Genomic DNA, 25930 nt, shown 5'->3' with positions numbered 1-25930 from the left:
CCCTTCACCCAAAGGACTTGCCACCCCAGAGGCCCCCCAAAACAAGTGGAAAGAGAAGTGGGGTGATGGAGAGAGGGGCCTTTTTTCTCTCTCCCCCCTTAACCCTTACGTGGCCTCGCCGCTCGGGGATTTCTGCCCAGGGAGAAAGTGGGCAAGGCACCGAGAGGGCTCTGGATCCCGCCATGGGATCCCACCAGATTCTGGACCTGGCAACGATCGGCTAGGCTCCCGGGCTGGAAAAGGTGCATCCAGAGGGGCCAACTCCTAGGGGCCCCGGTCCCTTAGGGGCGAAAGGCGGGAGAGCTCAGTGGGCACAGCATGAGGCGCCTCCTTTCAGGGTTGTGGGTTCATGATCCCCGTGGGGCAAAAGAGCCCTGCATTATTGACTGGTGGTTCGTTTAGTGGCAAACTAAAAGTGAAAACGGTGTGGTGGGAGTTCGTACAGTATTCTCTGGGCATGTGCAGAGTTTGCTGCTCTTCCTGTAAAGCAGAGGCAGGGAAGCAGTGGCCAAAGAACCGCCCTGCAGGCTTGGTCTAACCACAGAAAAGGGGCCTTGCGGGCTGAGATGCAGGATCCCAGAGGAACTGAGCAGGGAAGAACTGCCCCCCCCCATAGAGAAGAACAGCCCCCCCTTCTATCATAGAGAGGAGAGAGATAGAGAGGCCTCCCATGCAACCCCTGGGAAAATCCTCAGTGCAGGTTCCCATCCGAGCACCGGAAGGGGCTGCTCTGCCCCGTAGCTCTATGGGTCGGACTTTTCCTGGCAGGCGGGAAAAAGGAGCATCGGGAGGGGCTTGAGAAAGAGGGGGGGCGTCGCTGGACCAACTCCTCCCGCCCTGCTCTTTCTGTTCCAGGAAAAGACATCGGAAGAGCGAGCAAGGGAGGCGGAGGGGCAGAGAGGACAAAGGGGTAAAGATGCAGGGATGGGGGGGTGAAATGGGGAGGGGGGAAAGGACAAAGACCCCTCCATATCTCCCCACCCTCCCCAAAAGCGCCTTTACTGGGGCCCATCAGGAGGGTCTGGATCCATGCAATCCCGCTGCGAAGTGGGGACCCAAGACCTGCAGGACTTGCGTGGCTCGATCTCCTTTGGAGCCCCTCCCCCACAAAAGATCACACACCCCCCCATAACAACACTATGGGACATGCACAAGGGCGGGGGTGCAGGGGTCCTTTCTACAGAGGAAGCCCCTGCCGGGTTTCCGTGGCGCCTTCCCCTTGGAAGCACCCTCGCCACGCGCATTTGGGGGCGAGGGGTGAGCGGAGCCAAGAGGGGTTTCCGGGCGCAGGGGCGTCTCAGGGACGGAGGGAGGAGGGCATAGGAAGTTGGGGGCTGGGGGATCAATGGAAGCATCCTTGGCGCGGGAGGGGGGAACCCTGCGGGGGAGGGAGAGAGAGAGAGAGCCGGGGCCTTTTGGAAGAGATGTCTCCATCTTGGGCGCTGGGGGGCGGGGGGGAATCTCCAGAGGGGCTGCCTTGGCTTTTCCCTTCCCGGCAAGAAATCTGCCTTGGAGAGAGGGACAGGGAGGGATCCTTGAAAAGGGGGGGGGGGTCCCATTTCCCCACCCAGTTCTTTCCAGGATGCTTCTTTCTCCCAAGTCCAGCCACTGGAGAGAAAAGGCAGGAAGATTCTTGGATGAACCCCCTCCCTTAAGTTACCGGAAACTTCCCCCCTCGCTCAGGCTTCGAGTTTATTGCAGGGGGGGGGGGTCCCGTGTGGGTGGTCCTGGCCCACCTCTGAGCTGGCAGGAGGTCCAGATTTCAAGAGGGCAGACCTGGTGGGCAGAGCAACCCCCTGGCCAGGTCAGCTGCCTGAGAGCTCCAGGGAGGGCAGAAGAGAAAAGTCAGGAACGCCATTTCTGAAGGGATCTTCTTTCTTCTTCCCTTTCTCCTCCTTTCTCTCCTGTCTCCGCTTTCCTCTCTTCTCTTCCTGCGGCCTTTTCACTCTCTGTGGAGGGGGAGACATTCAGATTCAGAGAAACAAGGGTTGTCCTGGGGGTTGGGACTCCCCCACCCAAATGTCCAGAATCCTCCTGTGTCTCCTTCCCCTCCTCCTCCCTTCTCTTACTCTTCCTCCCTTACCTGGGTTTTCTTCTCTTCTCTACCTGGACTACCTTACAGGAACCTTTAGGAAGTTCTCCAGAGTAACTGTGGGACCACTGAGTTCCTTTATCCTAAGAAGTTGACTTCGTTATTATTCCTGTTCTGTTGTTTATTTCTTGCTATACAGTTACCTTCTTAAGCGCAAATTGAGCTGGCAAGAGGGTTGCCTTGCCCATCTGGAAAGTTTGACTTACTTCCTGGGGAGGGGGGGTGTTGACACCCCACAAAGGACCCCCATCCTCCCTGCAGAGAAGGAACCTATCACGGTCGGTACCAATGTTCACTTTCCACTACACGACTGATCATTGATGCTGTTGAACAGTGTTTCCCAACCGGTGTTCCGCGGCACACGAGTGTGCCGTGAGACGTTGCCTCGTGTGCCGCGAGATGCCTGGAGGGAGGCGGGCGAGTCGGGCGGCGAGAGGCGGGGCGGCGGCGGCGAGGAGAGGCCGCGCCTCCTGCTGCTGCCTGGCGCTCCTCCTCGCAGCCGGCAGCGCTGCCTGGGCGCCTCCGCGCGACTCTGCCTCGCTGGGTTTGGTCTCCCAGCAGAGACGGGTCACACGCGCCCCTCCCTCCCTCAGCCTGCGCGGAGGGAGAGCCAGAGAGAGGCATCGCTCCTGCGCGGCGGGAGAGGGAGCAGCCGGAGCGATGCCCCAAACGAACGCATGGGACCGGAGGGGAAATCCTCTCCGAGGCGGATTGAGCGCAGCTGAGAGAAGCCTTTCGAGGAGCTGCCGAGGGAAAAAACTTTCACTTTTGTGCGTCCCTCCCGGCATGACGCTGCGCGCTGACATCACGGGGCGGGGCTTTAATGGTGGTGTGCCGCGAGATTTTTTTTCAGTAAACAGGTGTGCCGTTGCCCAAAAACGTTTGGGAAACACTGCTGTTGAACACCAGTGCAAAAATTACAAGCTGCAATGCAATCGAGCAGCATCAAAAGATAATGGGTGTATGCACTTTCTCAGTCTGGTGGGCTTCAAGGGTAAAGGACCCAAGATCATGATAGACAATGCCCATTGCTGGAGGGTTTACATGTAGGTACATGACTAATAATAATAATAATTCATAATATTTCTTTTATAAAATATTTATTAAAGTTTCAGAAAAAGGAATTACATAAAAACAAGAAATACAAAAGTAAAAGACAAAAATAAAAATACAAGAAAAATACAGAATAAAAAAGTAAGTACACTTACAGAAAAAAGGGGGGGAAATCAATCTATCCATATCTTACATTCATATCCTTGTTTCCCTGACCTCCTCATACCTCCTTTTTTCGTGTTCCAATTCAATTAATTAATTCAGCAATTTCTTTCCCTCTTATTATCCTGATCTTTGATCTTAATATATTATAACATTAAATTTTTACCTATTTAGAAATCCAATTTTTCCATATTCGTTTATATCATTACAGCTAGAAACCACTTAACTTCAATCAAACATCATTCTAACATTCATTAATTTTGCAATATTTCTGTAAATAGTCTTTAAATTTCTTCCAATCTTCTTCCACCGACTCTTCTCCCTGGTCTCGGATTCTACCAGTCATTTCCGCCAATTCCATGTAGTCCATCACTTTCATCTGCCATTCTTCCAGAGTGGGTAGATCTTGTGTCTTCCAATACTTTGCGATGAGTATTCTTGCTGCTGTTGTAGCATACATAAAAAAAGTTCTGTCCTTCTTTAACACTGATTGGCCGACTATGCCTAGGAGAAAGGCCTCTGGTTTCTTCAAGAAGGTATATTTAAATACCTTTTTCAGTTCATTATATATCATTTCCCAGAAAGCCTTAATCCTTGGGCACGTCCACCAAAGGTGAAAGAATGTACCTTCAGTTTCTTTACATTTCCAACATTTATTATCGGGCAAATGATAGATTTTTGCAAGCTTGACTGGGGTTATGTACCACCTGTATATCATTTTCATAATATTCTCTCTTAAGGCATTACATGCCGTAAACTTCATACCTGTGGTCCATAACTGTTCCCAGTCAGCCATCATTATGTTATGTCCAATGTCTTGTGCCCATTTGATCATTGCAGATTTCACCGTTTCATCCTGAGTATTCCATTTCAACAGCAAGTTATACATCTTTGACAAAGTCTTAGTTTTGGGTTCTAACAATTCTGTTTCCAATTTTGATTTTTCCACCTGGAAGCCGATTTTTTTCTCCAAATTGTATGCCTCCATTATCTGATAATAATGAAGCCAATCACGCACTTTGTTTTTTAGTTTTTCCAAACTCTGCAATTTCAATCTATCTCCATCTTGTTCCAAAATTTCCCAATATTTGGGCCATTTGACCTCCATATTGAGCTTTTTCAGAGCTTTCGCTTCAATCGGTGACAGCCACCTTGGGGTTTTATTTTCCAGTAAGTCCTTGTATCTTATCCAAACATTAAACAATGCTTTCCTGACAATATGGTTTTTAAATGCTTTATGCGCTTTGACCTTATCATACCATAAATATGCATGCCATCCAAATACATTGTTAAAACCTTCTAAATCCAAAATGTCAGCGTTTTCAAGAAGCAGCCATTCTTTCAACCAGCAAAAAGCTGCTGATTCATAGTAAAGTTTCAAGTCTGCCAGGGCAAATCCACCTCTTTCCTTTGCATCTGTTAGTATTTTAAATTTTATTCTCGGCTTCTTTCCCTGCCAGACAAATCTGGAAATATCTCACTGCCACTTCTTAAAACAGTCCATTTTGTCCACAATTTGCAATGTTTGAAACAAAAACAACATTCTAGGCAATACATTTATTATATGCCTTCTATCTGACTGGATTGCAGGACAAGGATTGCCAGTGCAGTGGTGCCTTGGTTTACAACCATAATCCGTTCCAGAGCTCCATTTGCAAACCAAAACAGGTTGTAACACAAGGTGCATTTTCGCCACCGGGGCCTCCAAAAAATTGTTGTTCGTAATCCAAATAAAAAAGGTTGTAATCCAAAAAAAGTTTGTAAACTGGGACACACACGTCCGGGTTTGACTTGTTTGTAATCCATAACATATGCAAACCAGACTGTTTGCAAACCAAGGTACCACTTGTATTACAAGGAAGGTGTGTCAAATTCTAGATACAGGTAGATAGCCGTATTGGGCTGCCATAGTTGAAACAAAATTTAAAAAATGTTTTCAGAGACCAACTAAGTTTGCTATTGGTATGAGCTTTCATGTGCATGCACACTGTGTATCTGAAGAAGTGTGCATGCACACAAAAGCTCATACCAATAACAAACTTTGTTGGTTTCTAAGGTGCTACTGGAAGGATTTTTTTAACTGTCAACTTGTCAATTCTACAAACTGTGAAACATAGTAAATTGGTGGGATTATAATTTATAGGAATCCTGTAATTTTGAACTTTCTTGTCTACATCATCGGACTGGTGCCCCCAAAAACCAAAGCCCATCTTATCTTTATTAGCCTTTAATGGGCCACTAGATACTTTGTTAGCTCTGCTTCTAAAGATGAATATTTTTGAATACCTTTAACAATCATATAGGACATCAATATCACTTCTGTTTTATTTATTCCAGTTGGAGAGACACTGATACACCAGTCTGACCTCATCTCCGTTGAAGCAGAAAAACACGGAGACGAGTCCTGGAGAAACTGAAAGGTCTGTACTTTTCTGTGAGACCGTATCTTTTTGTGTCTCATTTCAGTGTGTGGGAACATAGAAAGAGCCCTTCCAGATCTGTAGGATATTAAGGAATTGTGGTATTCTGCTCATAATTCACTGACTGCTTGGGTCCAATATCATTTCGCCAAACTGGCCTCTCCACAGAGTTCACACAAACAGCAGAGCGTAGGAAAGCAAAGCACGAAGAAGAGCTATAAATCCACATGACATTCCAGACTTCAAGTGGAATGGCTTAGTCCTGGCCAATCACATCTCAATGGTTGCAAATAAGCACAGAGTCCATAAACATGCACCAGAGCCCTTGTGAAGGCAATCCTTAGAGAGAATCGTTCACTCTCAGTCCCGAAACAGTCACAATCCAGATGGAAAGTGCGAGTGAGCAAGCCACAGTCCACAGAATCTCCTCTGAAATTCAGTTCCACACCTTCCCATTTCCAGGAAAACTGTGCAGGTCAAATGACTTCATTTCTTTGATCTTGCAGGTGGTGGGCAACTCCCCAAAACTCTCCTCATGCAGATAATGAACAAAGATAGCGGTCTTTTGAGATCAACTGGCCCAGTTTTTACACTAATTCCCAACACAGGAGGGCCCCTCTTTTCCAGCATCCTGTTCTCAGAGTGACCTGCTGTGATGACTTGTGAATGCTCTTCGCAAGAAATGCCTCTGCTCACTCAGAGATATAATAATAATCATCATAATCATTTATTATTTATACCCCGCCCATCTGGCTGGGTTTCCCCAGCCACTCTGGGCGGCTTCCAAAAGAATATTAAAATACTGTGGTACATCAAACATTAAAATCTTCCCTAAACAGATACATATATACAGTCTTTATTTTACATATGTAGAAGCAGCACGTTACAATCAGGTATCCGAATCCTCCGGCTCAGATTCTGGGAGTGACTTATGCCCGCCCCTCTCCAACAGAAAAGGCGGGGAGGTTTCCCGTGATGCTTCCGTTCCCTCCTCTTTAACATTCTCCTTTCTTTGGCAGACGGAATAGGCATTGTTTCACTGTCTGTGCCAGAACTTCCGGTACGGTGTTGAGGCTCTGGTTCAACATCTGTGAGCCGTTCCACCTCCTGGCTTTCCTTCTTTCCTCAATCTCCACTTCCTGCCCCTCTTCCTCTGCTTGTCTCTGCTCCTCCCCTTCATTCTCTGGCAATACCATGACACCAGCCAAGGCAGCAGACACCAGCAGGGCCTGAGGGCAAAAGCTCCCTTCCCAGCCGTGATTCTCATCTCCTGGGATTCAGATGAATAATACCTCTGAAGGTGGAAGGAGAAGAATGCTGGTTGTTGGGAACTAACTGACTGAAATAATTTCAGTTATAGAAAATAAAGTGAGAACAGATAAAAGAGAGAGAAGAGAAAAAAGTTCAAATAATACCATAATATTAAATATTCTCATACTGTACATATGTTTATTAGATATCTACTATATTCTCTATGAACTTATTCCACATGTCATTCTGTTTATCCAAACAAAGTCTACGTCCATAAGCAATCCATTTAGCTGTTGTGAGTGTTGTCATATCGTCAATCCATCTGAAGGCAGCCCTGTTTAGGGAAGTTTTTGATGTTTGATGTTTTTATTATTTTTATAATTTTTAATGATTTTTAACATAAACTTTCCAAACAAAACATCCACCTTATCATCTCTTACACATCTTGGCTATTTTTAGCCAGTGGCTTCCATCATTCCCTTCTAATGATTTCATCCTATCTCTCTTCTGTTTATATTTTATCTCTTTACTACTGTTTATATAATCAAAATCTTAACATTCTATCTTTTAACTCTTATTAACAATATTTCTTATCTCCTACAAGCGTATTCAACTGAATACCATTGTCCTACAAATAATTCCCAAATTTACTCCAGTCCTTCAGGAATTTTTGGTCCCGCTGTTCTCCAATTCTCCCGGTCATCTTAGCTAATTCTGTGTACTCCATCAATTGACTGAAACAAAAATAACATTTTTGATAGCACAAAATCATTTTTATAACTGATATCCTTCCCCAAAGTGACAATTTCATCCTTCCCCACACTTCCAAATCTCTCTTAATCTTATTCCATACCTGGTTGTGGTTGTCCTGATATCAATTTATATTTTGGGGGGTTAACAATATTCTTAGGTATTTCACTTTCTTTACCGCCCCTATTTCTGTTTGTTGTTGCAACTGGTCCACCATCTTTTTGTTCAAATTTTTAACAAACTTTTTATTTTTATTTACTTGTCTAAACTATTCATTTTTTTCTAGTACTTCCTTCGGACTTGTTATTGGTTCAATTGTTATTACTAAGTCATCCATAAAGGCTTTTACTTTATATTCTTTCCTTCTGACTGATATTCCTTTAATTCCTTCTGCTAGCCTTATATTATTCAGAAGAATTCCAGAAGCGATATGAATAACAACTGTGATAGTGGACACCCTTGTCTTGTCCCTTTTGTAATTTCAATATTTTCTGTTAATACATTATCCACAATAGGTTTTGCCTTTTGACTTGAATATATTGCTTTTAAACTGCTCATAAACAATTGACCCATTTCCATCATTTCTAAGTTTTTAATCATAAATTCCCAAATATATTATCAAAGGCCTTCTCAGCTTCCACAAATATTATGGCTGCCTGCTTTTCATTCATGGCCGTCAAGTATTCATCCAGTCCTAGTGCTTTTCCTGATTTTAAGTCTTTTCTTGCTCTCAAAATTTCTTTTCCTTCTATTAATTTATTCAGTCCGTCCTTTTCTGTGGGATTTGTTGCAATCCATTCTTCTTTAAAAATTATTCTATTTTGACTATGTTCTCTTTTTCACCTTTTTTATACAATTGTCGGTAGAAGTTTACAAATCATTTTCTTATTTCTTTTGGATTCTCTAGTTCTTTCTCTCCAATTTTCATTTTATTAATTGTCTTTTGAGATTTTCTTTTGTTTATCTGCCATGCTTGCCATTTTCCTGGTTTATTTGCCTATTCAAAGTTCTTTTGTTTCATCATTTTAATTTTCCATTCTACTTCCTGATTCACAATTGTTGAAATTTGACTTTGTAATATCTTGATATTTTGATTAATCATAATATCATTTGGCTTTTTAGCTAGCTTTTTTCATTTTCCGTTATCTCATTTAAAATTTCCATCTTTTTCTTTTCTCTGAATCTTCTATATAATCTATTCTGTTGAATAAAGAATCCTCTCATGACTGCCTTGCCTGCATCCCGTCCTTATGGCGCAGCTGGCCTCAAAATAATCCTTTTTTGAGTGTTTTGAGGGGGCTGCGGCACCCTTGCAGACTCCCCCTTTGTCTCGCAAGGAGCTGAACTCTCCCCTAAGGGCTGAGTCCCGTCTCTTCTCAGCTCTGTGGACCAACCGGAAATCAATGTTTGCTGTTTTATCGTGTTTTTAATATTTTGTTCGGTGCTGCCCAGAGCACTGGGGAAACCCAGCCGGATGGCCGGGGTTTGAATAATATAAATTATTAATTATTTATTATTATTATTATTATTATTATTATTAATTAATTAAGGGGGGACATATCTTTATTCCTCTAATTTATCAGTATCAGTCTTTTGGCCACATTTAGGAAATGCATAATCCGCTTCTGTAATCCAATTGACAGTTTACATGAAATTGGTATATTATTCCAAAGGCTATTTTCCTCTGAAAGTCTTCCCATTAGAATTCAGCTTTTTCAGTGTCACACATATTTGCTTAGCCACCCACCCCAAAGGAGAAAGGAAAGTGAGAGAGTCCTGGACAGATAATTTCCACAAGGATAGTTGTATATCACAAGACGGGCATGAAATCAGGTGGTCCATTCCCTGGCCATACTTCCTCAGGGAGACATAGAGAAGAGAGGGGAGAATCTAGGAGATGCTTTTTTTAAAAAAAGACGGTGGTGTTAATTAGGCTCACTTTGTGTTAAGTTCCTTTTCCCTCTTCCGTGAAACCCTAAAATGGTTTTCTATCCCCCCAAAGGAGAAGGCGATCCAAATTCTGAGGAGACACCTTCAATTTCATTGAGAATAATGAAGGCAAAGTTAAAATGTACATAATGTTCTTCTGTCAGTGTGCACACTGAGTTTACCATAATGAACTCAACAGAAGAGAAACCATCTAAAGCTATGCAGAACTGGAGCAAAACTCATAGGAAACATCAACAAATGCCCAAGGGAGAGAAACCATTTAAATGTGTTGAGTGTGGAAAGAGCTTCAGTCAAAGTGGGAACCTTAGAACACATCAGCGAATTCACACGGGAAAGAAACCATTTAAATGTATGGAATGTAGAAAGAGCTTTGGTCGTAGGGACGCCCTTACAATACATCAGCGAACTCACACAGGGATGAAACCATTCAAATGTATGGAATGTGGAAAGAACTTCAGTCAAAGGGGAAACTTTAGTACACATCAGCAAACTCACACAGGGGAGAAACCATTTAAATGTATGGAATGTGGGAAGAGCTTCAGTCAAAGTGGACACCTTAGAATTCATCAGCAAACTCACACAGGGGAGAAACCATTTAAATGTATGGAATGTGGGAAGAGCTTCAGTCAAAGTGGATACCTCAGAACACATCAGAAAACTCACACAGGGGAGAAACCATTTAAATGTATGGAGTGTGAAAAGAGCTTCACTTCAACCAAAAACCTTAGACTGCACCAAAGAACTCACACAGGGGAGAACCCATATAACTGTAAAGAGTGTGGAAAGAGCTTCAGTCAAAGGGGAAATTATAAAAGCCACCAAAGAACACACACAGGGGAGAAACCATTTAAATGTATGGAGTGTGGAAAGAGTTTTCGTCGCAGTGTAACCTTTAGAATACATCAGCGAACTCACACAGGGGAGAAACCATATAAATGTATGGAGTGTGGAAAGAGCTTCACTTCAACCAAAAACCTTAGACTGCACCAAAGAACTCACACAGGGGAGAACCCATATAACTGTATAGACTGTGGAAAGAGCTTCAGTCAAAGTGGAAATTATAAAAGCCACCAAAGAACTCACACAGGGGAGAAACCATTTAAATGTATGGAGTGTGGAAAGAGCTTCCGTAATGGTGGAACCCTTAGAAGCCATCTACAGACTCACACAAAGGAGAAACCATTTAAATGTATGGAATGTGGAAAAAGCTTCAGTCAAAGTGGAAACCTTAAGAGACATCAGCGAACTCACACCAGAGAATAACCATTGAATTGTAAGGAGTGTGGAAAGAGACTCGGTCAAAGCGGACATTTTAAAGACACCAGAGAACATTCACAGCAGGGGGGAAAGCTTTTAAATGTGAGGATTGTGTGTGCAAATTGGTTTACGGATAGCGAGAAAACATTTAAATATATGGAATATGGAAAGAGCTTCAGTCAGTGTGGAAGGAGCTTCAGTTGGAGTGCAGATCTTAATATACATCAGCCGTTAGATGCATAGAGTACATGCGAAGTTCTGGTGTCTGCATGTAAATTTGTACCCATGTATTCAAGTAATGAAGGTGATGTCTCACAATAGTAAATGCAATATCATATGTCATGAACTGTTTACAGAGAGCGTGAACCTGCAATGCTGGTGGTCTATGTTGATGCTCTTTGAGTCGGCTGAAGTTCAGTCTTTGGTAGAGAGAGTTGGAAATGTTGGTGTTTCGGAATTGCTAATAGAGCATTGTTTAAATTACTGGTTGAAAGTTGTGATGCTTTGGAAGCAGGGTTCGTTATATTAGTAGTATACGAACAACCATATAACACCTGTTGTTGTAATTATACTAAATGAGCAAATAAGATGCAGAGTGAGGCCATCTTCTTATGTGCATAAACCCCTTCTGTAGTTTTTACAACAGATACACTAATTGTGTTACAACCCTTCCTCTTAATTGGTTTTCTGAAGGGCACAATGTTCAGATAAAACATTATTTCCAGTGGCAGCAGGAATAGAGGAATGAAGAAAGCAGGGTACCTGGGGTGTCCAGAGGGGGTGTGAAAGAGACTCCCTCCCCCGCTCCTCTAGATGAATAAAAGCAACCCTGGGGGAAGAGAAGGTGGTGGAGAGAGAGAAATATGGCCTTTGGCGGGTGATTCTCTTTTGGTTGCTGTCAATAACTTCTCCAGAGGGGCTCTGGGGCATCCTTTGCTCCTCTCTCCTTCCCAAGGGTCTGTGGCTCCTCCAAGTCCTCCTAGAGAAGGATCCATTAATACGGCTTGGAGGGAAAGAGTGTTCTAAATCAGCTGCTGCAGTTTCTCTTGGGGGGGGCTGGATCTGCCTTCTGGATCTGCCCCCACGTTTTGCAACCTCTCAAGTCGAGAATGAACTGGTGTTTCTGTTGTAAAATTAGTTAACCCATTTAGCATATGATAGAATTTGTATAACTTAACAGTGAACGAAACATATGTACCTTTGTTATACCTTCATCTTACTTTCTCTGATGGAAGCTATGTCTCAGTGCTCTGATAATTTATAGGCTACGTGGACTTCTCAACCTCGACTTCCACCCGCTTATCTTTCGAACAACTGTTTAAAAAGTTTAGAAATATAATTTTTATGTGACCGACTCTTCTTCCCTTGAGCCTTCTTCCCAGGCGTTGGAAGCCATTGGAATGGTAAGTTAAGGACTTTCTAAAGGTCTGGTTGTCAGGGAGATGGACAATAAATGAGTGAAATGTAAATCCTAAGACAGCAAGACACCAGGATACCCAAAATAATGAACAGAAGAACAGTTTTAGCTCCCTGACCTGTGACTTTCCCTTACATGTATAACTTCTGTGAGCTAATGTCTGTACCTTTCTCAAAAAAAACCCTCAAAGTTGTGCTAAAATGAACCTCTGGTTTTGTGTCGCTGGAGGTCTTGCAATATCTTATCTCTCAATAAACTGGGTCCCTTCCAGACGTTGAATCTCTTGACTGTGTTTTTCTTTGAGGTGTTATTCCTTGAGGGGTGGTTTGGAAGGAAATTCTTACCCCGTATCTTAAAGCCTGGAATAAACTATTTCAAAAGGAATAAGGGTGTGTCAGATTTCCCTCACTTCTTTTCCATCCTGTGAAAGGCCTTGTCTGAAGTGGTTCCTGGTTCCTGGAATCCCCTTTCACAAGGAGCCCAAAACTCTTCCTCTCACAGGCAAACTCCTGCTTATCCAACCTCTACTCTTAGAACTGCCCTATCGTGAAACCCAAGGTGATGTAGATACATGGAGATTCCAGGTTCCTGAAGTTTTCCTTACAAAGTATTGACCTTTAGTAGGTCTGGAGGTCGTGATGAGGGACAGAAGTTTCCTACAGCTGACCTGTACTGGTTGTTCTCAGGCAGAATTGTGATGGATGACCAGAGTCTGGTCATTCAGTCCCCCAGAAATTCCACCAGAGGGATGGAACCTCTCTCTGATTGGACAACAGCACTTTTGGAGGGAAAATAAAAGGAGCCATTTCTGAGGGAGAGAGTTAGATAGGGTTTGATATGAGAGAAGATGAAGAGGGATAGTTTTAAGGTGGGAGTTGGGGAGGAGGATAGGATTTGCCTGAGGGAGAACTGGTTCTGGTTTGAGTTTGAACACCCACGCTGAGGAGAACGTCCATGCGGTTGGGGGTCTGGGGAAGGTTTACAAACAGGGGTGTCCTGGGATGGCTGACTCTTGAGGCAGAAGAAGCAGATCCTGGGGGGATTCAGGTACCCCCTGGGTTTCCTTCCAGTCAGGAGGGGGCAGTTCTTCTAGGGAGAGAAGACCCCCCCCCAAGCCAGTCACAAGGGGGGAGGGGGACCCCTGGGCCTGTTACGCCATTTTGGAATTACCTCAGCAGTGGGGTTGCTTAGAGGGGGAGCTGAGGGAAAGTGCCCCTCGCTCATGAACCAGGGTATTGATCGGGGAAGTAAGATGTGCTGTATTTTACTGAACCACCTGTCATAACTAAGTAACAGAAAATGAAGTGTAACAACTTTTTTTTAGTGAAGAGAGCTTAAGAGAAGCTTTGACTGCAATCCTGTGCTTAAGCCTGAGACATCTTAACGTTTAAGTAAATAAGTTGACTTCTACCTAGGAGAACACATTTCCTTACCCACTTTCTTTCAAAAGCTTCTTTTTATTAATAAAACTCTCCTGGTTGTTTGTTCAACTTCTGCCCGAGACATATATATTCCTTTTTTACAAATGAATATACTCTTCTTCTTGTATATTTCTTTACATTTTATCTAATACATTGCAATCTCAATATCTACCCTTGGTCTTATTTCTCAACTTAGTCTCTCCAACGTCAATCGAATGCTGAATTTTGGACATTAACATGAAAACCCACAGTTCAGGTCACACAAGGAGCTCCGTTTTTAAATGTTTTCTGGTGATACTTATTCAATCTGACCTCTACCCCCCAGAACCATAAAACGGTGGAGCTCGAAGGGACTCCCAGGGTCATCTAGTCCAACCCCTCCGCAATGCAGGGGTCATAAAGAAAGCATCTGCCAAATACAGGGGCCCACCCTCTTTCCCCACTTGGAGTCCTCACCCCTTCTCAAGGGACACCCATTTCTGAGCCCCCCAAAGAGCTCTCCCCCCCCGGTTCGTGGGGGTTGGGCAGGGGGTTGCAAGGACCATGGGTCCCATGGTTTCCTTTCCACCCACCCACCCAGGGGATCCTCCCATTCATCTCCCAGCCCCCCAACAGCCTTTTCTGCACCCCAGCCGCCCCAGAGCCTCCCCTTCACACAAAGGACTTGCCACCCCAGAGGCCTCCCAAAACAAGCGGAAAGAGAAGTGGGGTGATGGAGAGAGGGGCCTTTTCTCTCTCTCTCCCCTTAACCCTTATGTGGCCTCGCCGCTCGGGGATTTCTGCCCAGGGAGAAAGTGGGCAAGGCACCGGGAGGGATCCGGATCCCACCATGGGATCCCACCAGATTCTGGACGTGGCAACGCTTGGCTGGGCTCCCGGGCTGGGAAAGGTGCATCCAGAGGGGCCAACTCCTAGGGGCCCCGGTCCCTTAGGGGCTAAAGGTGGGCGAGCTCAGTGGGCACAGCATGAGGCCCCTCCTTTCAGGGTTGCGGGTTCATGATCCACGTGGGGCAAAAGAGCCCTGCATTATTGACTGGTGGTTCGTTTAGTGGCAAACTAAAAGTGAAAACGGTGTGGTGGGAGTTCGTACAGTATTCTCTGGGCATGTGCAGAGTTTGCTGCTCTTCCTGTAAAGCAGAGGCAGGGAAGCAGTGGCCAAAGAACCGCCTTGCAGGTTTGGTCTAACCACAGAAAGGGGGCCTTGCGGGCTGAGATGCAGGATGCCAGAGGAACTGAGCAGGGAAGAACTGCCCCCCCATTGAGAAGAACAGCCCCCCCTTCTATCATAGAGAGGAGAGAGATAGAGAGGCCTCCCATGCAACCCCTGGGAAAATCCTCAGTGCAGGTTCCCATCCGAGCACCGGCAGGGGCTCCTCTGCCCCATAGCTCTATGGGCCGGACTTTTCCTGGCAGGCGGGGAACAGGAGCATCGGGAGGGGCTTGAGAAAGGGGGGGGGGCGTCGCTGGACCAACTCCTCCCGCCCTGCTCTTTCTGTTGCAGGAAAGGACATCGGAAGAGCGAGCAAGGGAGGCGGAGGGGCAGAGAGGACAAAGGGGTAAAGATGCAGGGATGGGCAAGGGGAGGGGGGAGGAAAGGACAAAGACCCCTCCATATCTCCCCACCTTCCCCAAAAGCGCCTTTACTGGGGCCCATCAGGAGGGTCTGGATCCATGCAATCCCGCTGCGAAGTGGGGACCCAAGACCTGCAGGACTTGCGTGGCTCGGTCTCCTTTGGAGCCCCTCCCCCACAAAAGATCACCCCCCCCCCATAATAACACTCTGGGACATGCACAAGGGCGGGGGTGCAGGGGTCCTTTCTACAGAGGAGCCCCCTGCCGGGATTCCGTGGCGCCTTCTCCTTGGAAGCACCCTCGCCACGCGCATTTGGGGGCGAGGGGTGAGCGGAGCCAAGGGGGGTTTCTGGGCGCAGGGGCGTCTCAGGGACGGAGGGAGGAGGGCATAGGAAGTTGGGGGGCTGGGGGATCAATGGAAGCATCCTTGGCGGGGGAGGGGGGAACCCTGCGGGGGGTGGGAAAGAGGGAGAGACCCGTGGCCTTTTGGAAGAGATGTCTCCATCTTGGGCGCTGGCGGGGGAATCTCCAGAGGGGCTGCCTTGGCTTTTTCCTTCCCGGCAAGGAATCTGCCTTGGAGAGAGGGACAGGGAAGGATCCTTGAAATGGGAGGGGGTCCCATTTCCCCACCCAGTTCTTTCCAGGACGCTTCTTTCTCCCAAGTCCAGCCACTGGAGAGAAAAGGCAGGAAGATACTGGGAGAAACCCCCTCCCTTAAGTTACCGGAAACTTCCTCCCTCTCTCAGGCTTCCAGTTTATTGCAGAGGGGGGGTCCCGTGTGGGTGGTCCTGGCCCACCTCTGTGCTGGCAGGAGGTCCAGATTTCAAGAGGGCAGACCTGGTGGGCAGAGCAACCCCCTGGCCAGGTCAGCTGCCTGAGAGCTCCAGGGAGGGCAGAAGAGAAAAGTCAGGAACGCCATTTCGGAAGGGATCTTCCTTTCTTCTTCCCTTTCTCCTCCTTTGTCTCCTGTCTCCTCTTTCCTCTCTTCTCTTCCTCTGGCCTTTTCACTCTCTGAGGAGGGGGAGACCATCAGATTCAGAGAAACAAGGGTTGTCCTGGGGGTTGGGACTCCCCCACCCAAATGTCCAGAATCCTCCTGTGTCTCCTTCCCCTCCTTCTCCCTTCTCTTACTCTTCCTCCCTTACCTGGGTTTTCTTCTCTTCTTTACCTGGATTACCTTACAGGGACCTTTAGGAAGTTCTCCAGAGTAACTGTGGGACCACTGAGTTCCTTTATCCTAAGAAGTTGACTTCGTTATTATTCCTGTTCTGTTGTTTATTTCTTGCTATACAGTTACCTTCTTAAGCGCAAATTGAGCTGGCAAGAGGGTTGCCTTGCCCATCTCGAAAGTTTTTATTCGTATTCCAAAAATAAAATAAAATGGTTGTAATCCCCCAAAAATTTGCAAACCGGGACACACACTTTCGGGTTTGAAGTGTTTGTAATCCAAAACACATGCAAACCAGACTGTTTGCAAACCAAGGTACCACTTGTTTTACAAGTAAGGTCTGTCAAATTCTAGATACAGGTAGGTAGCCGTGTTGGGCTGCCATAGTTGAAACAAAATTTAAAAAATGCTTCCAGTAGCACACAGAAGCTCATACCAATAACAAACTGAGTTGGTTTCTAAGGAGCCACTGGAAGGAATTTTTTTATTGTTTGTCAACTTGTCAATCCTACAAACTGAAACAAGGTAAATTGGTGGGATTATAGTTTATAGGGATCCTGGAATTTTGAGCTTTCTTGTCTACATCATCGGACTGGTGCCCCCAAAAACCAAAGCCCATCTTATCTTTATTAGCCTTTAACTAATAAATACTTTGTTAGCTCTGCTTCTAGAGATGAATATTTTTGAATACTTTTAACAATCACATAGGCCATCAATAACACTTCTGTTTTGTTTATTCCAGTTAGGACAGAGTCTGATACACCAGTCTGACATCAGCTGCATTGAAAAAGAAAATCGCGGAGACATGTCCTGGAGAAATTGAGAGGTTTGTACTTCCACTTTTCTGTGAGACTGTATCTTTGTGTGTTTCCTTCCAGCGTGTAGGAACACAGAAAGAGCCCTTCAAGATCTGTAGGATGTTAAGGAATTGTGGTATTCTGCTCATAATTCACTGACTACTTGAGTCCAGTATCATTTCGCCAAACTGGCCTCTCCACAGAGTTCACACAAACAGCAGCATTCAGAGCATAGGAAAGCAAAGCACGAAGAAGAGCTATAAATCCACATGACATTCCAGACTTCAAGTGGAATGGCTTAGTACTGGCCAATTACATCTGAATGGTTGCAAATAAGCACAGAGTCCATAAACAGGCACCAGAGCCCTTGTTTATCCAAACAAAGTCTACGTCTATAAGCAATCCATTCAACCATTGTGAGTGTTCTCAGATTGTCAATTCATCTGAAGGCAGCCCTATTTAGGGAAGTTTTTGATGTTCGAAATTATTATTATTATTATTATTATTATTATTATTATTATTATTATTATTTAAAGATTTTTAACATAAACTTTCCAAACAAGACATCCATCTTATCATCTCTTACACATCTTGGCTACTTTTAGCCAGTGACTTCCATCATTCCCTTCTAATGATTTCATCCTATCTCTCTTCTGTTGACAATTTGTCTCTTTACTACTGTTTATATAATCAAAATCTTAACATCCTATCTTTTAACTCTTACTAACAATATTTCTTATCTCCATTTTTCACAAGACTTCTTGTTATCCTACAAGCGTATTCAGTTGAACACCATTGCCCTTCAAATAATTCACAAATTTACTCCAGTCCTTCAGGAATTTTTGGTCCCGCTGTTCTCGGATTCTTCTGGTCATCTTAGCTAATTCTGTGTACTCCATCAATTGTCTGAAACAAAAATAACAATTTTGGTAGCACATTCATTTTTATAACCGATATCCTTCCCCAAAGTGACAATTTCATCCTTCCCCACACTTCCAAATCTCTCTTAATCTTATTCCATACCTGGTTGTGGTTTTCTTGATAGAAATTTATATTTTGGGGGGTTAACAATATTCTTAGGTATTTCACTTTCTTTACCACCCGTTTCTGTTTATTATTGCAACTGATCCACTATCTTTTTGTCCATATTTTTAAGAAACTTTTTATTTTTATTTACTTTAAAGCCTGCTACTTGTCTAAACTGTTCAATTTTTTCTAGTACTTCCTTCGGACTTGTTATTGGTTCAATTGTTATTACCAAGTCATCCATAAAGGCTTTTACTTTATATTCTTTCCTTCTGACTGGTATTCCTTTAATTCCTTCTGCTAACCTTATATTATTCAGGAGAACTTCCAGAACCGATATGAATAACAATGGTGATAGTGGACACCCTTGTCTTGTCCCTTTTGTAATTTCAATCTTTTCTGTTAATACATTATTTTCAATAATTTTTGCCTTTTGACTTGAATATATTGCTTTTAAACTGCTCATAAACAATTGACCCATTTCCATCCTTTCTAAGTTTTTAATCTTAAATTCCCTAGATATATTATCAAAGGCCTTCTCAGCATCCACAAATATTATGGCTGCCTGCTTTTCATTCCTGGCCGTCAAGTATTCAATAATATTCACAATATTCCTTATATTGTCCTTCATCTGGCTGCCAGGAAGAAAACCTTAATATTTGCAAATAGTTTATAATCACTGTTCAACAAAGAAATCGCCCTGTAATTTTTAACCTGTCATAAGTCTGAGTCTGGTTTGGGTATCAGTGTAATATATGCTTCTTTCCAAGTCTATGGTGTTTCTCCTTTTTTCAAAATATTGTTCATTACTTCCTCCAATGGTGCCAGTAGGGTCTAGCTGAAATTTTTATCACCATCTTTTATTTATTTATTTATTACTTATTTACCCCACACATCTGGCTGGGCTTCCTCAGGCACTCTGGGCGGCTTCCAACAAAATATTAAAATACGGTAATGCATGAAACATTAAAAGCTTCCCCAAACAGGGCTGCCTTCAGATGTCTTCTAAAAGTCTGGTAGATGTTTTTCTCTTTGACATCTGAAGGGAGGACATTCCACAGGGCGGGTGCCACTACCGAGAAGGCCCTCTGCCTGGTTCCCTGTAACTTGGCTTCTCGCAGTGAGGCAACCGCGAGAAGGCCCTTGGTGTTGGAACTTAGTGTCTGGGTAGAACGATGGGGTGGAGATGCTCCTTCAGATATACTGGACTGAGGCTGTTTAGGGCTATAAAGGTTACTTTGAATTGTGCTCGGAAACGTACTGGGAGCTAATGTAGGTCTTTCAAGACTGATGTTATGTGGTCTTGGCGGCCACTCCCAGTCACCAGTCTAGCTGCCGCATTCTGGATTAGTTGTAGTTTCTGGGTCACCTTCAAAGGTAGCCCCACATACAGCGCATTGCAGTACTCCAAGCGAGAGATAACCAGAGCATGCACCACTCTGGCGAAGCAGTCCGAGGGGAAGATAGGGTCTCAGCCTGCATACCAGATGGAGCTGGTAAACAGCAGAAATAGTACCTCGGGTTAAAAACTTTGCTTCAGGATAAGAACAGAAATCTCGCAGCAGCAGAGGGAGGCCCCATTAGCTAAAGTGGTATCTCAGGTTAAGAACAGTGTCAGGTTAAGAACGGACCTCAAGAACGAATTAAGTTCTTAACCCGAGGTACCACTGTATATTGTTTCTCCAACGGGTGTTTTAATCTCCACACATCAATCAAATTGCAGCTTTCTACCATAGAGAAGAAAGTTTTGGGTAGTTTACCTTTTTTCTATTCTATTCCCATTTCTCATTCTATCAATTTCCAATGAAATTACCCCATTCAGGTCCCCCATAATTATTTTTTGATCCACAAAGATTTGTCTCGTTTCATATTTATTTTTTATATACAGCACCACCCCTCTTTTTACTCCTGTCTGATGAAATAAATTCACTTCCTAATTTCTTTTTTACCAAAATTCTTCTATGTTTTCTTGCAACATGAGTCTCTCAAAAACAAATAATATCGTAAGTTCTTTTTAATAGAATCTTTTCAACTTTATTTCTTTTAGTTTTTTTATTCAAACCATTAACACTCCATGTCATAAGTGTTCATGCTGTTTTGTTTTTGCTACTATTTGTGAACTAGAGTCTTTTAAACTTACCCTTCCTCCTCCTCCTCCTCTTCTTCTAATTTATTATCTTCTACTTATTATTCTTGGTCTATGGTATCTGTTCCTGCTGCTGCTGCTGCTCCTTCTTCCTCATTATCCAGTTCCCTGTACCTCTGGAGGAATTTTTTTACTTCATCTTTTTCAGTTTAACTTTTCCTTGTAGTAGAATGAGAGTCCTTCCAGATACTCCCATTTAAAATGAATATTGTTTTTTCCCAGCACTTGTGTCAGAGGTTTATATCCATCACGTCATTTCAGCTGACAAAGTGGAATTTCCTTAAATATGATTATCATTGCTCTATCAATATAGAGCTTCTTTTCTCTTTTTTTTTAGCAAAATTAAATTTCTCATCTACTTATCTTTAAATATCATCAAACAATCTCCTGGAAACATTTTTCCTTTTTTTGATTTAACTTTTATCCTAAATGCATTCAATACTGTATTGGCAAATTCATCTTTTCCAATTCCTAGCCATTGTGCAATTTCAATAATTAATTCTTCTAAAATATTCTGTCCTGCTGTTTCTGGGATAGATCTGATTCTCAAATGTATCTCTCTTTGCTTCAATTCCTGCACCACAATTGCATCCCACAATTCCTCCTGTTCCTTATTCAGCTCTGACACTGCACTTTTATTTTTCTCATCCTCCTTTTTTAAATTCCTTACTTTTCGTTGCATAGGTTTCAATCTTTCCTCTAAATTTTGTGTTCTCTTGCTCACATCTTTTATCTGGGCTTTCATCTCATTCACAGTTAAATCTAATTTTTTGCCCATCTGCTCCCATCTACTTTCCATATTTTTCTCACTTTGTTTAATATCTTTCTTCAGTTCTGCAAACATTTTTGCAACATCTCCTTTCCCTTCCATTTCTTGCTTTGACCCTCTCCGGGTCTCTCCTGATGCTGCCCCTCCCCTCCTTTTTTCTGTGATGATGTCATTCTTAAACTGTTATTTCCACTAGGTGGCCCTTTTGCCTCCAACTAGTTCTATATCAAATGTATATAGCTGAGAGGGGGACAAAGGGTAAATGCTGCAATAATCCAATAATTATTTGTACAAAAACAAAGAGAAAGCAGGAGAAAAATGTCTTCCACCACTTCCGCAGATTTTTTGCACTTTCCACTGTGTCCCTGTCCCAAGAAAAAGAAGAAATCAAAACCAAGTACCAACAAAACAAAACAAATTCTTCCGCCTCTTGGTGGCTTAATCCAACTTCCACCGCATTATATTCCAGGAGAAAGGAAAAGAGGAAGGTATTCACTACAATTATAATGTCTTAACAATGAAAAAGGTGAAGTTAAAAGAGAGAGAGAAAATAAATCCATCATGCTCATTAACCAAAAGGGGGAGGGTGTCCCCAAGTCTCTTCCTGTAAATATATCCTCAAATTTCTTACAGTACCAGACTTTAGCAGTCTTTTTATATGGTCTGGTATTTTAACTTGCAAAAATAGCTCCATAAACATATTTTTTACAAATTGCGCAGTTTAAATTAAAATTGAAAGTGAAAGCCGGAAGCTCCTTCTCCAGCATTCTCCTTCAACTCCCAAAGGGTTTCAAATAAGTTTATTTTCTAGGGATTTCCACCTCCCTTTCAGTAAACCAAACCTTCAGGACTAAAAAAGTATATTTATTATTTTTATTCGCTGTAGGAGATTAGAATCTTACTCCGTTTTGCAGGTAATTCATGCAGTGTAAATCAATCACAGTCGGGGCTGACTTCCTTTTTTATGCCTGCTGTCTTCCGAATCTTTTCTCAATTAAAATTTTCCACCAACCTTTTGCCAGATTCAGGTTTCTTTTTCTTCGAGAACTGGCCGCTGTGCAGGATAGACTCGAGACTTCAATCCTCCGAGTAGTTAATGGCGTCCCGCGCTGGTGTCTTGATCTCGCTGCACTTTCCGCTCTCCAAGGGGAGCGTTTTCGGTGCCGGAGAGATGTCCTTATGCTGCTGGTGGCCTCAAAATAATCCTTTTGAGGGTTGGGGGGGCTGCGGCGCCCTTGCAGATTCCCCCTTTGTTTCGCAAAAAGCTGAACTCTCCCCTAAGGGCTGAGTCCCATCTCTTCTCAGCTCTGTGAACCAACTGGAAGTCGATGTTTGATGTTTTAGCGTGTCTTTAATATTCTGTTGGGAGCTGCCCAGAGGGTTGGAAAACCCAGCCTTATGGATGGGGTTTGAATAATGATATATTATATTAATTAATCAATTAATTAAGGTGAAACATATCTTTATTCCTCTAATTTATCAGTCTCAGTCTTTTGGGCACATTTAGGAACTGTATAATCCACTTTTGTAATCCAATTGACAGCTTACATGCAATTGGTATATTATTCCAAAGGATATTTTCCTCTGAAAGTCTTCCCATTAGAATTCAGCTTTTTCAGTGTCACACATATTTGCTTAACCACCCACCCCAAAGGAGAAAGAAAAGTGAGAGAGTCCTGGACAGATAAATTCCACAAGGATAGTTCTATATCACAAGACGGGCATGAGATCAGGTGGTCCATTCCCTGGCCATACTTCCTCAGGGAGACATAGAGAAGAGAGGAGAGAATCTAGGAGATGCTTTTAAATAAAAAAGACGGTGGTGTTAATTAGGCTCACTTTATGTTAAGTTCCTTTTCCCTCTTCCATGAAACCCTAAAATGGTTTTCTTTCCCCCAAAGGAGAAGGCGATCCAAATTCTGAGGAGACACCTTCAATTTCATTGAGAATAATGAAGACAAAGTTAAAATGTGCATAATGTTCTTCTGTCTGTGTGCACACTGAGTTTACAATAATGAACTCAACAGAAGATAAACCATCTAAAGCTATGCAGTGCAAAAAGAACTTGAACTGGAGCAAAACTCATAGGAAACATCAACAAATGCCCAAGGGAGAGAAACCATTTAAATGTATGGAATGTGGAAAGAGCTTTGGTCGTAGGGATGCCCTTACAATACATCAGCGAACTCACACAGGGATGAAACCATTTAAATGTATGGAATGTGGAAAGAACTTCAGTCAAAGTGGAAACCTTAGTATACATCAGAAAACTCACACAGGGGAGAAACCATTCCACTGTATGGAGTGTGGAAAGAGCTTCCATAAAAATGGCTCGCTTCAAATACATCAGCGAACTCACACAGGGGAGAAACCATTTAAATGTATGGAATGTGGAAAGAACTTCAGTCAAAGTGGAAACCTTAGTATACATCAGAAAACTCACACAGGGGAGAAACCATTCCACTGTATGGAGTGTGGAAAGAGCTTCCATAAAAATGACTCGCTTCGAATACATCAGCGAACTCACACAGGGGAGAAACCATTTAAATGTATGGAATGTGGAAAGAGCTTCAGTCAAAGTGGAAACCTTAGTACACATCAGAAAACTCACACAGGGGAGAAATCATTTAAATGTATGGAATGTGGAAAGAGCTTCAGTCAAAGTGGAAACCTCAGAACACATCAGAAAACTCACACAGGGGAGAAACCATTTAAATGTATGGAATGTGGAAAGGGTTTCAGTGAAGGTGCAAAACTGACAATACATCAACGAACTCATATAGGGGAGAAACCATATAAATGTATGGAGTGTGGAAAGAGCTTCAGTCAAAGTGTACTCCTTAGACTGCACCAAAGAACTCACACAGGGGAGAACCCATATAACTGCAAAGAGTGTGGAAAGAGCTTCAGTCGAATTGGAAATTATAAAAGCCACCAAAGAACACACACAGGGGAGAAACCATTTAAATGTATGGAGTGTGGAAAGAGTTTTCGTCATAGTCTAACCTTTAGAACACATCAGCGAACTCACACAGGGGAGAAACCATATAAATGTATGGAGTGTGGAAAGAGCTTCACTTCAACCAAAAACCTTAGACAGCACCAAAGAACTCACACAGGGGAGAACCCATATAACTGTATAGACTGTGGAAAGAGCTTCAGTCAAAGTGGAAATTATAAAAGCCACCAAAGAACTCACACAGGGGAGAAACCATTTAAATGTATAGAGTGTGGAAAGAGCTTCCGTAATGGTGGAACCCTTAGAAGGCATCTACAGACTCACACAAAAGAGAAACCATTTAAATGTATGGAATGTGGGAAAAGCTTCAGTCAAAGTGGAAACCTTAAGAAACACCAGCGAACTCACACCAGAGAATAACCATTTAAATGTCAGGAGTGTGGAAAGAGCCTCGGTCAAAGCGGACATTTTAAAGACACCAGAGAACATTCACAGCAGGGGGGAAAGCATTTAAATGTGAGGATTGTGTGTGCAAAGAACTTTACTGATAGTGAGAAATCTTTTACCGTATTTTTCGCTCTATAACACGCACCTGACCATAACACGCACATTGTTTTTAGAGGAAAACAAGGGAAAAAACATTCTGAATGAAACAGTGGATGTATCATTTTTGTGCTTCATGCTGTGGCCACAGACATGTGATCTGATGGTGAATTTGGGCTGACCCAGTGCAAAGATCCTGAGGATCCATGTGGATCCATGCTTTGTAACCATGTTTTTGCACCATTGCAGCACCAGACAACAGTGGGTGCGTGATTTGGGGGGGGGGCAGGCTGTAGCCATGGACATGCTATGTGCTCTGATGGTGAATTTGGGGTGACCCAGTGCAAAAAACCTGAGGATCCATGTGGATCCATGCTTTTTAACCACATTTTAAGTGGGGAGGGAAGGAAAAACACAGAAGGGACAAGGAGCACGAGAGGGGTGTGCAGAGAAGCAGCTGGCTAAGAATGCAGGAGTGGGATATAACGGGAGGGAGGAAAGGAAGGCAAAAGTTCCACCCACCCAAGCCAGCCAGCTCTCTCTCTCTCTCTCTCTCTCTCCCCCCCCCCACCTGCATGTTTTCAGCAGCACCGGAGCACAGAGAGGAAGGAACGACACTGCTTTCCCCTCTGCTTGCCTGGAGGGGAGGGGCATTCCCTGGTCTTTGTTCTGTTTGAGCAAACACAGCAACGAAACAGAAAAGGGTGGGCAGTAAGACCCTGAGGCAGAATGCAGGAAAAAAGCAGCTTCCTCTTTTCAGGTTTCCCTTCTCCGTGACTGCGCGATTTGATTTTTGCCTGATTTTTCGGCTCCAGGGACCACACATTCGCTCAATAACACGCACAGACATTTCCCCTTCCTATTTAGGAGAAAAAATCTGTGTGTTATAGAGAGAAAAATACGGTAAATATATGGAATCTGGAAAGAGCTTCAGTCAGTGTGGAAGGAGCTTCAGTTGGAGTGCAGATCTTAATATACATCAGCCGTTAGATGCATAGAGTACATGCGAAGTTCTGGTGTCTGCATGTAAATTTGTACCCATGTATTCAAGTAATGAAGGTGATGTCTCACAATAGTAAATGCAATATTGTATGTCATGAACTGTTTGCAGAGAGCGTGAACCTGCAATGCTGGTGGTCAATGTTGATGCTCTTTGAGTTGGCTGAAGTTCAGTCTT

The 25930-nt window shown here is 43.5% G+C and overlaps 3 protein-coding genes across 5 annotated transcripts in view; all 3 read left to right on the top strand.

The window, feature by feature from the left end:
• Positions 1-720: 720 nt before the first annotated feature.
• On the top strand, positions 721-12621 carry LOC310701769 (uncharacterized protein). Its single transcript, XM_083493119.1, has 3 exons — positions 721-910; positions 5645-5727; positions 9731-12621. The coding sequence occupies exon 3, from the start codon at positions 9844-9846 to the stop codon at positions 10939-10941; it is 1098 nt and encodes a 365-aa protein (XP_083349245.1). The 5' UTR covers positions 721-910; positions 5645-5727; positions 9731-9843; the 3' UTR covers positions 10942-12621.
• Positions 3048-25930, top strand: LOC310701658 (uncharacterized protein). Of its 3 annotated transcripts, none has more exons than XM_083492891.1 (3): positions 3048-3138; positions 17256-17339; positions 23153-25930. In XM_083492891.1, exon 3 carries the CDS (start codon positions 23266-23268, stop codon positions 24628-24630), a length of 1365 nt encoding a protein of 454 aa, XP_083349017.1. In that variant the 5' UTR covers positions 3048-3138; positions 17256-17339; positions 23153-23265; the 3' UTR covers positions 24631-25930. The 3 variants fall into 3 exon arrangements, with proteins under 3 accessions (XP_083349017.1, XP_083349019.1, XP_083349018.1); XM_083492893.1 differs by lacking the exon at positions 3048-3138 and adding an exon at positions 14575-14714; XM_083492892.1 differs by lacking the exon at positions 3048-3138 and adding an exon at positions 15260-15329.
• The window catches only part of LOC310701187 (uncharacterized protein), a 267686-nt gene continuing 255213 nt past the window's right edge, over positions 13458-25930 (top strand). The window contains exon 1 of the mRNA XM_083491644.1: positions 13458-13611. The gene's annotated coding sequence lies outside the window, so the exon portion shown is untranslated. The remainder of the gene's footprint in view (positions 13612-25930) is intronic.

The sequence above is a fragment of the Podarcis liolepis genome (genome assembly GCF_965112155.1).
Source record: "Podarcis liolepis genome assembly, chromosome: 2".
Lineage (NCBI taxonomy): Eukaryota > Metazoa > Chordata > Lepidosauria > Squamata > Lacertidae > Podarcis > Podarcis liolepis.
The sequence above is the reverse complement of the archived record's forward strand: the minus strand, read 5'-3'. Positions and strand labels throughout refer to the sequence as shown.